The 15,027-nt window shown below is 40.4% G+C and overlaps 1 protein-coding gene across 2 annotated transcripts; it reads right to left on the bottom strand.

Annotated features, from left to right (window-relative positions):
• Positions 1–5,591: 5,591 nt before the first annotated feature.
• LOC5516972 (galanin receptor 2b) lies at positions 5,592–8,222 on the bottom strand. Of its 2 annotated transcripts, XR_004297328.2 has the most exons (2): positions 6,955–8,222; positions 5,592–5,840 (listed from the first exon to the last, which is right to left on the bottom strand). XR_004297328.2 is itself a non-coding variant. In XM_001637022.3 (1 exon), the coding sequence occupies exon 1, from the start codon at positions 8,220–8,222 to the stop codon at positions 7,179–7,181; it is 1,044 nt and encodes a 347-aa protein (XP_001637072.1). In that variant the 3' UTR covers positions 6,528–7,178. The 2 variants fall into 2 exon arrangements, 1 of the variants encoding a protein (XP_001637072.1); XM_001637022.3 differs by lacking the exon at positions 5,592–5,840 and having other exon boundaries at positions 6,528–8,222.
• Between the last annotated feature and the right edge of the window lie 6,805 nt (positions 8,223–15,027).

Below are 15,027 nucleotides of genomic sequence, written 5' to 3'. Positions count from 1 at the left end.
TCACATTCAAAATATATGTAATAATGATAAATAATTTTATCTAAAGAATGGCTCAGATACATTATGCCGGCATAATTTTGATAATACTATAGTCGGAGCATCGAGCATAATGCCAGCATAATACCCATTTTTTCAGGCATAATAGTACAAAATCACTAAGGACATCAAGTGGCTGTTTGATTTTGTTGTTTTATAGCTCTTTACTTTCCAATCAACCAACAAAATGAAACAATTACTGAAGTGTGTGGGTGTTTTAATTTGGGGGCTTGGTACCCAGGTTTTGAATTTATGCCAGGCTGCTAAGCCCTTACAGTTGTCATCTCCTTTGATCACTCATTGTGAGTCATGGCTGAGAGTTCTGAGACACCTGTTGACCCTGCTGGGCCTGTCCTTGATTTGACTCATCCCCCCTGCAACATCGGAAGCTGCGAAGAATGCTTTATCGCAATTAAGAAGTCCAAAACCTTCCGACCTTGCCAGAACTCGACATTTCTTCTATAGAAGGGCATGGAATATTGGTAAAAAAATTTGCAAAGAACAACAATTTATGTCCAGCATAATACACCCTTTCGAGCATAATTTTAAGCATAATAAAATGTTTTTATGAGCATTGCTCAAAAGCATGATGCTCAAATTTTCGAGCATAATGTATCTGACCCTAATGTGAATACACCACAGGACTATTGTAAGAAATAGACCAATATGCCGATGTGCATATCTACTTTCCATTTAATTGGTTGTGCAGTCTTTAACAGCATGATTTTTTGTTTGGTAGGAGAAACACTTGAAATACAAAATCCAAAGTAAGTGCGTTTAGCATTCTGCGGCAATTCAAGACAACCCCTTGTTGAGAAGGTATTTTATTACTACTCTGCAAATTTGTTGACGTGGTTATCAAGGCTGGCATAGGTAATCCCATTCACTCCTGGATAATTTTGAGCATAATTGGAATGAAAAAAACAAACAAACAAAAACAAAACAATTGAAAATACATCAAGAATGAACAACCAAGTCAATCGAATATGTATGGCCCATTTATATCACATTCAAAATATATGTAATAATGATAAATAATTTTATCTAAAGAATGGCTCAGATACATTATGCCGGCATAATTTTGATAATGCTATAGTCGGAGCATCGAGCATAATGCCAGCATAATACCCATTTTTTCAGGCATAATAGTACAAAATCACTAAGGACATCAAGTGGCTGTTTGATTTTGTTGTTTTATAGCTCTTTACTTTCCAATCAACCAACAAAATGAAACAATTACTGAAGTGTGTGGGTGTTTTAATTTGGGGGCTTGGTACCCAGGTTTTGAATTTATGCCAGGCTGCTAAGCCCTTACAGTTGTCATCTCCTTTGATCACTCATTGTGAGTCATGGCTGAGAGTTCTGAGACACCTGTTGACCCTGCTGGGCCTGTCCTTGATTTGACTCATCCCCCCTGCAACATCGGAAGCTGCGAAGAATGCTTTATCGCAATTAAGAAGTCCAAAACCTTCCGACCTTGCCAGAACTCGACATTTCTTCTATAGAAGGGCATGGAATATTGGTAAAAAAATTTGCAAAGAACAACAATTTATGTCCAGCATAATACACCCTTTCGAGCATAATTTTAAGCATAATAAAATGTTTTTATGAGCATTGCTCAAAAGCATGATGCTCAAATTTTCGAGCATAATGTATCTGACCCTAATGTGAATACACCACAGGACTATTGTAAGAAATAGACCAATATGCCGATGTGCATATCTACTTTCCATTTAATTGGTTGTGCAGTCTTTAACAGCATGATTTTTTGTTTGGTAGGAGAAACACTTGAAATACAAAATCCAAAGTAAGTGCGTTTAGCATTCTGCGGCAATTCAAGACAACCCCTTGTTGAGAAGGTATTTTATTACTACTCTGCAAATTTGTTGACGTGGTTATCAAGGCTGGCATAGGTAATCCCATTCACTCCTGGATAATTTTGAGCATAATTGGAATGAAAAAAACAAACAAACAAAAACAAAACAATTGAAAATACATCAAGAATGAACAACCAAGTCAATCGAATATGTATGGCCCATTTATATCACATTCAAAATATATGTAATAATGATAAATAATTTTATCTAAAGAATGGCTCAGATACATTATGCCGGCATAATTTTGATAATACTATAGTCGGAGCATCGAGCATAATGCCAGCATAATACCCATTTTTTCAGGCATAATAGTACAAAATCACTAAGGACATCAAGTGGCTGTTTGATTTTGTTGTTTTATAGCTCTTTACTTTCCAATCAACCAACAAAATGAAACAATTACTGAAGTGTGTGGGTGTTTTAATTTGGGGGCTTGGTACCCAGGTTTTGAATTTATGCCAGGCTGCTAAGCCCTTACAGTTGTCATCTCCTTTGATCACTCATTGTGAGTCATGGCTGAGAGTTCTGAGACACCTGTTGACCCTGCTGGGCCTGTCCTTGATTTGACTCATCCCCCCTGCAACATCGGAAGCTGCGAAGAATGCTTTATCGCAATTAAGAAGTCCAAAACCTTCCGACCTTGCCAGAACTCGACATTTCTTCTATAGAAGGGCATGGAATATTGGTAAAAAAATTTGCAAAGAACAACAATTTATGTCCAGCATAATACACCCTTTCGAGCATAATTTTAAGCATAATAAAATGTTTTTATGAGCATTGCTCAAAAGCATGATGCTCAAATTTTCGAGCATAATGTATCTGACCCTAATGTGAATACACCACAGGACTATTGTAAGAAATAGACCAATATGCCGATGTGCATATCTACTTTCCATTTAATTGGTTGTGCAGTCTTTAACAGCATTATTTTTTGTTTGGTAGGAGAAACACTTGAAATACAAAATCCAAAGTAAGTGCGTTTAGCATTCTGCGGCAATTCAAGACAACCCCTTGTTGAGAAGGTATTTTATTACTACTCTGCAAATTTGTTGACGTGGTTATCAAGGCTGGCATAGGTAATCCCATTCACTCCTGGATAATTTTGAGCATAATTGGAATGAAAAAAACAAACAAACAAAAACAAAACAATTGAAAATACATCAAGAATGAACAACCAAGTCAATCGAATATGTATGGCCCATTTATATCACATTCAAAATATATGTAATAATGATAAATAATTTTATCTAAAGAATGGCTCAAGACTTTTAGTCATGCTTCAGTCACTTTCTTAGATTATCGTAATAGTATGCTAAGTACATAAACTGCCGAAATACCAGTCAGGTAGATTACGAGTCCAGAACAAAAAATGTGGCAGAGCCGAATACTAGTTTTTGGCACGGTGCATTATGGTGAATTATTAGTATAAGTAGCAATAGCACTTGCAGTAGCAGTAGCAGTAGTGGCAGTATCAGTGGCATTATCAATAGCAGTAGTAGTGGCAGTAGCAATAGCAGTACTAGTAGTATAGGTAATCAAACGACTTCGAGTTAAATTTTAAGTTTTTCAAAAGCTCAATTTGCACGAACCGTCTTCATATATCTGATATCAATTAAATGCGTTTTCATTTCTTAGAAAGCGAGTATTCGAGACCTTAGCGGGAAGGGTATGGAAGTAATTTGTCGCGATCTCTAATGGCTGCGTCCTGGCGTCCTGGCTTAGCCGAGTCCCCAGCGAGTATTCGACACTTTAGCGGGAAGGGTATGGAAGTAATTTGTCGCGATCTCTAATGGCTGTGTCCTGGCGTCCTGGCTTAGCCGAGTCCCCAGCGAGTATTCGACACTTTAGCGGGAAGGGTATGGAAGTAATTTGTCGCGATCTCTAATGGCTGTGTCCTGGCGTCCTGGCTTAGCCGAGTCCCCAGCGAGTATTCGACACTTTAGCGGGAAGGGTATTCAAGTAATTTGTCGCGATCTCTAATGGCTGTGTCCTGGCGTCCTGGCTTAGCCGAGTCCCCAGCGAGTATTCGAGACCTTAGCGGGGAGGGTATGGAACTAATTTGTCGCGATCTCCACTGGCTGTGTCTTGTGACTGTCCTCTGTTGTCAAACATTCTATGCGATATTGTGAAGCACGGGCTATAGGATAATCTGACTCCGAAATGAAGTCTAATGTCTTGTTAGTGTTAAATGAAGCACGTAACGAGGCGCTTTGTAACCGCCGCCGCATGGTAAATGAGTAACACTACCCCCAGAGCCCCTTTTTTGGGGGAAGGAGTATACGTTCCGCGGACGAGTATCTTGCCTAACGATTCCAGAATGATTCGAGGTCCTTTGGAAGTTTTCTCTCTTTGCCCAACGAGGGCCATTTAACTCGAACAGTTACAGCCACATGTGGGTTTGGAGGATTCGGAGGATTTGCAGCAGTGGGAGCTGGATTTATAGGGCTGACTGGCCATTTCGATTGTTGGACCATTGGCACAGGAGTAGAAGCGGGTTCTTCTGGTCTTGAGGACCCTGTGATTTCGTTGGTGTCTTATACGTTTCTTGTTCGGTGTTCTGATGATCGCTATATTTATTTTGAAAGAGGTCTTCAATGGTTTTCAGTTATTGAAGCAATTGTCTTCGTCGCTTAAGTTTCCTAAAGCGCAGACGGCAAATATACTCGCTTACTCTTGTGGGAGAGAGACTTTTCAGCTCAAAAGCTATATCGAACTTCCCTTTACCCCCGATGACAAATCTTTGGTCGCTATTAGCTACATCCGTGAGGCACAAATTACACGAAGAAATAGCCATAATGGTTTGCACGCTTCGAGCCTTCGCTGTCAAACTCATCTGCGAAATCATAACATTCCAAAAAATTATATATGCAGGGTGCATGGAGCTATTGACCAATCGCGTGGCTCGTTACATTTGAACCAAGTGAGAGCCAATCATAAATCGCTTCACTTCGGCGGTAGGTACGCGGGGTGTGTAAACAAGCTTTCTGTCTGTAATTCGCAGACGGTAATTATGGAACTATTTCAGGCTGCACGCAGTCTACGGTTACATAGCGCGTCGCTTGAAAGGTCAAAAGTGCGTAGGGACAGAGCTCGCTGGAGGAGCGAAACCAAGGCGAATACATCGAGTCAACGTAGGAGTATGTGCTTTATTCAACACTGACAATACATTAGACTTCATTTCGGAGTCAGATTATCCTATAGCCCGTGTGTAAATGATGTAATAAACACCCCCTATCTAAAGAACGCCTCCTATCTAATAAACGCCCCCCCCCCCCCCCTTAAGCTTACAAGTTTGAAATGAACGTCCCTCTCTAATAAACGCTCTCCCCCTCTATTTAACGCCCCCTCTCAGACCATCGAAAGTTAATCAACGCTCCGAGCGTTTATTAGATCATTTACAGTAAGTAGCCTGCAGTTTTCAGGGTTTCGGGATTCCTGTGGTAATTAAGAAAGCGAGAAAAGGGTAGGGGGGGCGTTCAAAAAAATCATTTTTCTCTGGTTTTTGAGCGGATTGCTCATCTCCTATCCTGTACCGCATCAGAGTTTTCGTACTTTTTAAAAGCTGGCAGGAAATTGCGCTAATGTTGATGTATACTTATGACGCAAAAATAGGAGAAAAACTTACATCGCTCGAAACTCGCAAAATCGAGCATATACACTTACGAAAACATTTTACAATTCCGCATTAAGTTGATTTTATTAATTGAAGCATGAATATTTAACTCATAGATAATCATTTGCGTGAAATCCTTGAACGACATGAATTCCACACTACGACTTTCGTAGTCGAGCTGCTTAGCGGAGTCGGTGTCTGATTTACACTCTACAACCCGTGTTGTAGATGTGTCGCATACAACTAAATTGTGCTGTCTGAATCAGCTTTAAAAGTCACAACGTAACGTGATCACATACGAGGGCTTGGGGTACCTGTGGAGCGACGAAAAAAATAAATTATTGTAATGAAATAAAGCCCATTCTGGTTTAGAATAGAGGGGAAACGTTTGAGATTTAGTTAAAGTGCCCAGAGACATTTTGTCTATTCTAAATGCGAAAACAAATTTACGTTGCAGCTGTAAGCCACCAGGCCGAGAAAATTATCATATTAGGCATATCATTTCATCCTGGACTCGCGCGCGATTATCCGGCACTATTACCTTTTGGCACGGATAATACTCTTTTGATTGGTGTGCGCGTAACCTATTAGGGGAAAAATGAATGGTTTTATCGACTCCAGCTTTGTCCTCTATTATTTTCCTTACGATATACTTATGCCGAAGAAAAACAAAACTTTCCCCCGATTAGCCAAATAGATATTAATGAATGGAATAATTAATGAAGTCTCCTGCATTTCTATGGTAGTGGCTAGAATCGCCTAAAAAGAGCACGTTCCCCTGACCATAATATTTCTATGAAATGTAATTATCGAGTAATAGGTAATACCATTACTTGGGTTTAGGGCAAAGCGACTTGTATGACGGAAGAGATGGCGGAAGAGTTTGCCTGCCTCTGTCAATGATTTTATAAGACTCCGATGATGCCATGCAGGCATGTAGAGGGGCCTTCCATGGCGACAAGCTTGGCATTGAAATATTAGCATTAATACTTTTGACTTAATTTGTGTTTGCTTATCTTTATTCGCAATTCGGTATTTTGTCTTCCTTGGTAAACCAAAAGTGACAGAACATCTCAAACCCCTCTTCAGCGCGAAGCTAGATCCTGATATTTTTAGGTTTGTTTAATTATATTCTTCACTCATTTGAAAAAGACATTATGTACAAGTAGTATACACACTTCAGCGTATGATCGGTTAAAACACGGAAGCACTTGAGGAGTGCTTCAAGCCCAGACGTTAAGTCGCTACAGTTAGCACCCTATTTAATTTCTCCGGTCGAACGCTACTTGATTATTTGGGAAATGCACTCGTTTAAATGGAAAGATAAATAACTGCACCCACTAACTCAAGGCGCTACTCGAAGCAGATAGTGGCGTTTTCCAAGTGTAGAAGTCCGCTCGTAAGTCCTAACAGGATTATCTAGATTACCTCAGTGTTCTATTGTATTCTCTTCTTCGTCTGTGATGTATTAGTCCAATGAGGTGAAATCTTCTGATAGCTACTACATAAGCCTTTCCATCCCCCGCTACCATAGTTCCCATTGCGCCCTTCCTTACTTTTGTCCCTTAGCTTAGATTTTCCTAGAAGACCTTTCAGGTAAAATTCCGAGAGTTTTTGTGATCTCGTCGCCCATGGCGGTTTATATAAATCCTTTACACCATAGTTCCTACAGGCCTTTGGCAATTATTGTTCCTTTCCAAACTATCCCGACGAAATATTTTCTTCGTCACAATCCAGAATCCTTCGCGGTAGTTCCGGCTCTGGAAAGCGTAGAGGACTGGGTTGAGCGCTGAGTGGAGTGGGATCAAGAACGATAGGACGCTAACGAGCTCTTGCAGCGCGAGTAATTCTGTTGCATTTTTCTTAGCATCAAGACTGAACCTAAGTATCATGGCTACCCCGTATGGTACAAAAGTGAAGAAAAAGAACGCTGTTACCATCAGTAATAACTTGACTAGCCTCCGTTTCGCCACGAGTTCTTCATGGTACAGCTCGGGGTTTGTGGTATTGGTGCAAATTGTCCCTTTGAAGTAAAGCCCTGATATGATCTGGAAGTAGCAAATGGCGATAACGATGAATGGAACCAGAGTCATCAGGATCACCATCACTGTCAGACTTATATTGAGCTTGTGCATGTTGGCCCCAGGGGTACACTGCCTTGTGACGTCATCCACGTCAAGGTAAATCAGCAGAGGGAGGCACATTACTATGGAGACCACCCACATCACGGCGATGGCGTACCAGACATTGTGCTTTGTCAGTCGGCGGGCGTTCTTCATTGGTTGAATGAGGGCATTGTATCTCTCGATGGCGATTACGGTTAGCGTCCAGCCCGTCGCGAGAATAGGCACGTTGGATATTGTATTGGCTTGAATAAACTTGCAAAACATGACACTCTGGGCTAGCCCCCTTTGCGCCATGGCTAGCTTCGCTAGGCCCACATGGAGGGCAGTGAGGAGCAAGGTGACAAGATCAGCCACAGCTACGTTGACTAGTAAGTAGTTAGTAGTTGTTCTCATCGATGGAATGCGACCCACCACAGCCATGACGAGCGAGTTCCCTATGATCCCCATGAATACGATGATTGACAAGGCCACGAGAGATGTGACGAAAGCTTGGTTCCCATCGCTGTTTGCCAGAACCATGTCTTCAAGCTCACCGCTGCTCGTGTTAAGCGTAGTGTTGTTTAGAAACATTTTGGTCCCTCTTCAAGCGTCTCGTCTTCACGTAAAACAAGTCAAGCGACGAGAAATCAGCGTTTTTTTCTCCGCTCCTGTTTGCCTTCCCGTCAAAAACCTATTTAATTGGTCCTTCGGGCAAAGATTTTCTTGGCAAATGATTTTTTGAGATCTCCGTTCTCTTTAAATCGCCGTCCAATCAAATTGTCTGTTTCGGGAAGATTTCGAGCTAATGTCGTATTAAGCGCTGTTTTCAAGTGATCCAAATGGATGGCACGAATGTCTTCACGATGTTAATTTGAGGTTGAAATCAAATGAGCACACAACCGCTTTCGCCGCCTCCAAAGGTAGAACTAGATTACGCGGCGTGCCAGAGTTCCCGGATGACACTTGAGCAGGAGCCACGGGCCGGCGAGGCACCTGGATGAGTTGGCCTCGGCAGACACACTGGGCGGTCAGGTCCACCTTTGAAAAAAAATAAAAGGAAAATTAGTCCGCTGTCAGACCTCTAAGAGCCTTTTCAGAGCCTCTAAAGTACACTGTTTTAATAATGTTTTGAGGAATTTACATAATTGGAAACAGTTTTCGTGCCATTAGAATTAATGAACTTGTTTTTTTCCGGTAAAAAAGAAGATCGTTGGTTGAGGGGCCCGGTCATTGTGAAATTAAAACTTATTTTGCTTTCTGAAGAGCAATATTTTAAATATAAAGATAACATTGATTGTTCTTTGTTTCGCATGAGGAAAAAACAATCTATATTGAAACATTTATTAAAGTAAGTATCTCAAGAGGGCGAAAGTGACATTCTTGTTCTAGAATCGAACACGTCGGTATTTGAATTTGTGGCTCTTCGCCATTTCGCTTTTTGCAAGTTAATGTCATAAATGTCATAAAAGTATTCATGCTCATTTAACCTATAGGTGGAATTAATCTTTACAATATTGTTCAAAAGGCCCCGACCAAGCTTAGCAACCTTACAAAGATAACTCATCTCTTGAGCGCCTCTTTATACCTGCCTTAGTTCAGCGTTGTACCTTAATATTTTCCCTCCGGAGGCTAAAACAATGAATACCACACACCTACAAAAAAAAACGTCTGTGTGTTGTTGCTTCTGTTTTTTATTTATCGAGAATAGCTGGCTCCAATTATATACACCGCTTTACCGTCGTTGTTTTGTTTTAACGTAGCTTTGAAGTGTACGTTGATCGGACCAGGGGTAATCGAGGAGGGGCATTAGCCGTGGATATGCCATTTAGTTAATTTACAATGAATTGTTTAGGTAAATCATGCTGTGATAACATCAACGGATATAAGGGTTATATAAGAAAATAAAACTCTCCAACTCACAACATCTACCGTAGTACATCAATTCAGTAGTATGCGAATCGGGGAACCCAGCCGTTTAGTATAGTTGTGCAGCATATTTGAGAAATTGGACGATCTTTCAATAAAAAACGAACCCACCTTCGAGGGGGGTGGCGTGCATACCCCCTGGCCACACTGACAGCCCCCGCTAACTAAAACTGACAATGACTAATGCTTAGTCTTTTTTACTCGGATAATTCGAACTACCAGTTATCTTGAACTGTTTTATTCTCCCTTTTGGGTTCGGTTTACGCTTCTATTCCACTATAATTTTCCCTTTGCATTTTCGGTCCGCGTCGGCCTGAGAAGCCGGCTTTGTGTGTGTATTCTCGATTCTAGATCTCTTGGATAGAACTTGACCAGGACTCAGGAGTGCGAAAGCGAGGAGTCGGCTCTCTGTTGTTTTGAGTCTAAAGCCGTCAGATAAGGGATCGACTATTTGATATCTGATGGGTCAGTAATGAATTTAAATTTACTTGATTCTTTACTGGACATGTTAAATTTAGGCACATACCAAGTTCGTAATATAAATATAATAAAAATAAAATGAAAAAAATCAGTTAACGCCGTCTTGTTTCAAATAATTCCATAACACGTAACCGGAAGTGTGAGCACGAAAGAGAGTCTCAACCAAGAGCAAAGCTACCCCGGCTGAATTTGTCCGCTAAATAACCGTGACTTTTTCCCGGGTAAAGTTTATTTCTGGCTACGGTTTCCTTGTATTAACTGGCTCGTTCTATAGTGATCGAGGCGTGGAGTCTCATTATGACTTGTAGTCTGTCGATATCTGCCTGAGCCCTTTACCATTCTGGGGGAAACATTGGAAACAAGAGCAGAACCCTGCCAAGCTAGAATGGAAAACTAATAGATGAAAAACGGATGCTGGATCAGTTATGTATGCAACGAATATTTCTAGGGTATTTTGTATTAATTATGGTGAAAACGCACCTTCTTTTACCAGTTTTCTATTGAAGGACCATAATTTGCATCTAATATGCAGTCACTATGTGCCATTAAATTCAGTTGATTGTTCATGAGAATTATTTAATGGAAATAAGAACAAGTCTAATAAGGAAATATTGGGCACACTCAATTCATCTTTCAAGTTTTTTTATGCTCTAAATAGAAATATCAATTATAATTTTCAGAAAATCTGTATTAGTTCCCCTGTTCGAGAATTGATCTATGTCGAGAGAAAAATTCGAGCATAAAGATTAGGAAATTGAAGATTTGAAAAACCAAATTTACGGTATTTATGAGAATTAAGATGACCTTAAGTGTATTTTTTGATAATCAGAAACCTTAAGCAACGACGAAGGCGATGGCGGAAAACGATATTGCGAATTTAATATGAGCACGTGAAAAGTTGTTCTGTCTGATACAGTTTAGCCGTTTTCCACCAAAGCACGACATGAAAACTCCAACTTTCAGTCACGGTCAATTGAGAACCCTACAAAAGCTTAAAATATATAGACCCCTTAACTCCTTAGAATATTTCCATCTCTGCTTCTCTCTATGATGTTTTGCTTATTCCTATGCAACAAGTTGGGAATTGAACGCCAAGCGCTCTCGACGTCTTGGCCGTTGCCGCTCTTGCTAATTGCTTAAAAAGCGGAAAGCATCTTCTTGTCCCGCTAGTAACCATCTTATTATGTCGCCTTTAGCAGCTGCGCGGAAGACTAAAACGGCTTTTTTTCTCGGCTCTTACCGTTTTGCTGAATATATTACAAAGTCTTATCGAAATGTTTCCATTTTCGAAAGGTTTTCTTGAACTTCCCGATCTCTTGAAAAACAGCAGGAGAAAGAACAAAACTCGAATAGCTGTAACAAAATAATTCTCCAGTGCGGAAACGTTCACCGGGTATAGTATTTCATCGGCTCCTACTTGTCTGGTTATTTTCTATAAGGCCATGCCTCGCTACCTTTTTGTCGCCATTACTACGGTCTCGTGGCGACACGGTACTCATTGAAGCCTGCTATTTTACCTTTCATCTGAGAAGTTTGTCGTCAACGTCCGCAAATTCCCCCTGATGCTGGCCAAACAAGTGGAAAAATCTAAATGCAAGAGGTTTCTTGGTTACCTCTTCGTGCTGTGCAGAGGTTACAAAACGTGAGCTACGATAAACCGCCCACTGTGAGCATTGGCGAGTGCAATGCCATCCTTTATTGTTATTTGCATCTATTTACACAAACAATTCTTTGAATAAAGATTGGAAATAGTATAAACACAAAGGCTAAAAGGAAGTAGAGTGCACTTAATCAGTAGTTGACTTTGTGGAGAGCCGACAAGTTCCTTTTTTTCCTCTTTTCTCTATTTTTTTAGTGTCGTGTGCGGCTAAGTCAAGAACGACCGTAAAAAAACAAATTAGTATGAGGCCGTGAAGAGAAAAATCAAGTCCAGTTTACAATCAAGGAGCTCGAATTATCCGAATAGAAATGTTTCAGGTAGTATCTAGGTAACTTTAAACTAGTCATCCAGGGAGAAATGCCTGCGAATAGCATCTAGGCAACTCAAAGTTAGTTCGAGTTTTCAAAGCTCAAGTTATCGAGGGTTAACCGCAAAAAATGTTAGAATAGCATAATAGTAAATTTGCTTCTACCGTTAAACTAAAAATAAAGCACGACAAGGGGCTTATTTTTAGAGAGGATGAATTTGCCATAACCAAATAAAACGAATTAGACTAATGTATTCCCCATATTAGAATTGCGAACTTGTAATTTTCTTTTCTTCGCCATTAAACTAATCAGGAGTAAGGATAAATTGTATTAAGCTATTTTCACCATATTTTATTTCAAAATAAGGGTTATGTGGTATTTTCCTATTTTTTGGTATTTGGAAAATATCCGCTTTAAAGATGAATACGACAGAGCCTATGCAAATAAACACACGAGGCTTCTGCACCTGACATAAAACTTTTGAACTAGATAAAATACTGTAAAATGTACTCTCACAATAAATCAAACAACTGGGGTACTTTACCGATATTTTTAGCTGCCGAATTGCTCGCGGTTTGGTTTCGCTGCGATTTTAGTCCTGGGGCGTCAATGTTAGACTCTTCGCTTTGACGATAGTATAGTGAAATTGATATAACGTTGTACAAACCGTTGAAGTAGGTACATGTACTCCTGCATTTGCGTGTGGACCGCAAAGTAAATTAGCTCTCACGCATCGCCCAACGATTTGGTCAAAAGCGAAGTTTTGTTTGATTGCCTAAAAAAAAACAGAAGTCACCTATACAGCGACAACATGGATCACCACCCAGATGGCTTCAAGATACCCGCGTATTGAAATCCATTTAATTTGATTGTGCTTTGACACTTCAGCTAGTGGGAATTTGTCTTGTGATTTATTAAAGGCGGTTTTATCAAACAGGTGGGCCACGAGTTTAGTTGCCTTGCCTTGTAGATTCCATTTTCTTTAAGGTTAAAACTTTCAAGTGGATGTTTCGTTTAATTTTCTGCTAGATTAGACCAGTTCTGTGTCTTGGAAATAAAAATGTTGCCTGCATTTCATTACTATGAGTTTCCGCGAAACTACAATTGCGCTCGCGGCCTTACAAACAAGATAAAACTATCTTTTGACGACAGACGCGCAATATGTGTTATGTATCTCTGCTACCTAAAGTACAAAAATACAAATCTCCTGATAAAGAAGAAATCAAATGTAAGAAGACTGTTTACGTTCATACAAGAAAAATATCAATCGTTGGAGTAAATATGATATATAGACATGATAATTAATAGAAGGAAAAGAACTCAGTATTTAAAAACCGGACGCGGCTATTCCCCGTTTCTTTTCATGTATGTTTGAATTTCCTCTTTCTTGTAAAACCTCTCAAAAGCCGTGATTGCTTCTCAAGCACCCCCAAGTGAGCTTTTTGTCTGAGCTTGACCGAATATCACCGTGCGTAATGGCATTATACAAGACTCTTTCTAATCTTTGAGGGTAGTATAATAAAGCGGGCTAATCCGACTATGAGGAGACAATGACTTATGGGGAATCGCTTAGAGAATTAGCGAATACGCCGCCATTAAATATACTTAGTGTATGGAAGACATTCCCCGCGCACCCAAGACAGACCCCCCCCCCCCCACCACCCACCCCTCAACACATGCCACATAACGTGCAACAGACACCCTCTCCCTACCCCTCAACACGCACACAACGTATGCAACAGACACCCTCTCCCTACCCCTCAACACGCACACATAACGTATGCAACAGACACCCTACCCCTCAACACGCACACAACGTGCAACAGACACCCTCTCCCTACCCCTCAACACACGCCACATAACGTATGCAACAGACACCCTCCCCCCCCCCCTAATGATTAACGATAGTAAACTTAAACCTTTTAGCAGAAGTAAAATATTATAGAGGTAAAAAATTATGTGTATCTTTATATTGTTTTAATATAGGTTCCATAGCATAGGTTGAGGTCTTGCATAGAAATTCTGATTTTGCACACAACATTACAACTTGGGTGTGGTAGGTTTTTAATAGATGATTGATAATGATCTTTTTGTCATCGTATCGCAAGAGGAAGTGAATTTAAACGTGGTGTACACAAGATCAAAATGGAGTTTTATCGGTCTTATCGTGCATGGTTGTAGCATGTGTTCCTTATTGTGCGCAGGGCATGTGTGAACTGGGGCCGTAGCCACAGCAGATAACTTATCTGAGTCCAAAAGTTCATTCAATAAAGAGATCCATAAAGAGACCAGATCCAGCTGGCCTGTACTAGGCACGAGGAGCCCGAGTGAGCTTTCTCTACATAACCGTCTGAGCGGTCACAAGAAAAAAGGGTTTTGAAGTGAAGAAATTGAGCCTGGAGGAAACAGCTTAAGGAGGCTTGCTACAAAAAGCATTCTGTAAGCTTAGCTGCTTGAGGTATTAAGATTTTTGTCATCCAAGCGCCTAGCTCGGGGTTTGCGCAGGGGGCGGACAATCCGTCAAAATATCTTTAACCTCTAGCCGGCTCTCCAGTGAGTTTAATCGGAAATTAAGTGCACGAGTCATTTGTATTCGAACATGTTTTGTTTTCGAATATTGGGAACCCTGTGGCTAGGCCGTATGCACGTCAGCCTTCACGCGCGCCACAGGGTTCCCAATATTCGAAAACAAATCTCTGAATAGCCCCGAATGAGGCTACTGGCTTCACCGAATTCAATTAACTTTTGGCCATTATGATTTTTCCCTATTCAAAAACTAGGTTGCACGAAATTATCGACTTATTTGAATATCGCGAAATTTACCGAAATCAGGGTATCATAGACAGCAATTAAGCTAATCCAGACAAACGTGTTGGTCCATCAAACAAGAAAAATAAAACACTCGAGATTTCACGGTCAGTGATCAGTTCTTTCAATCTGCTGTAAGAATAGATACAAAAGCTTAAAATATATAGAATTGTTGTCATTTTTGTTTAATATACTAAAACTTTACGTAGTCTCC

This window comes from Nematostella vectensis, chromosome 3, assembly GCF_932526225.1.
Source record: "Nematostella vectensis chromosome 3, jaNemVect1.1, whole genome shotgun sequence".
Taxonomy (NCBI): domain Eukaryota; kingdom Metazoa; phylum Cnidaria; class Anthozoa; order Actiniaria; family Edwardsiidae; genus Nematostella; species Nematostella vectensis.
The sequence above is the reverse complement of the archived record's forward strand: the minus strand, read 5'-3'. Positions and strand labels throughout refer to the sequence as shown.

Excerpts from the sequence above, each read along its gene's own strand:
- LOC5516972 (XM_001637022.3), bottom strand. The coding sequence starts at position 8,222 with ATGTTTCTAAACAACACTACGCTTAACACGAGCAGCGGTGAGCTTGAA.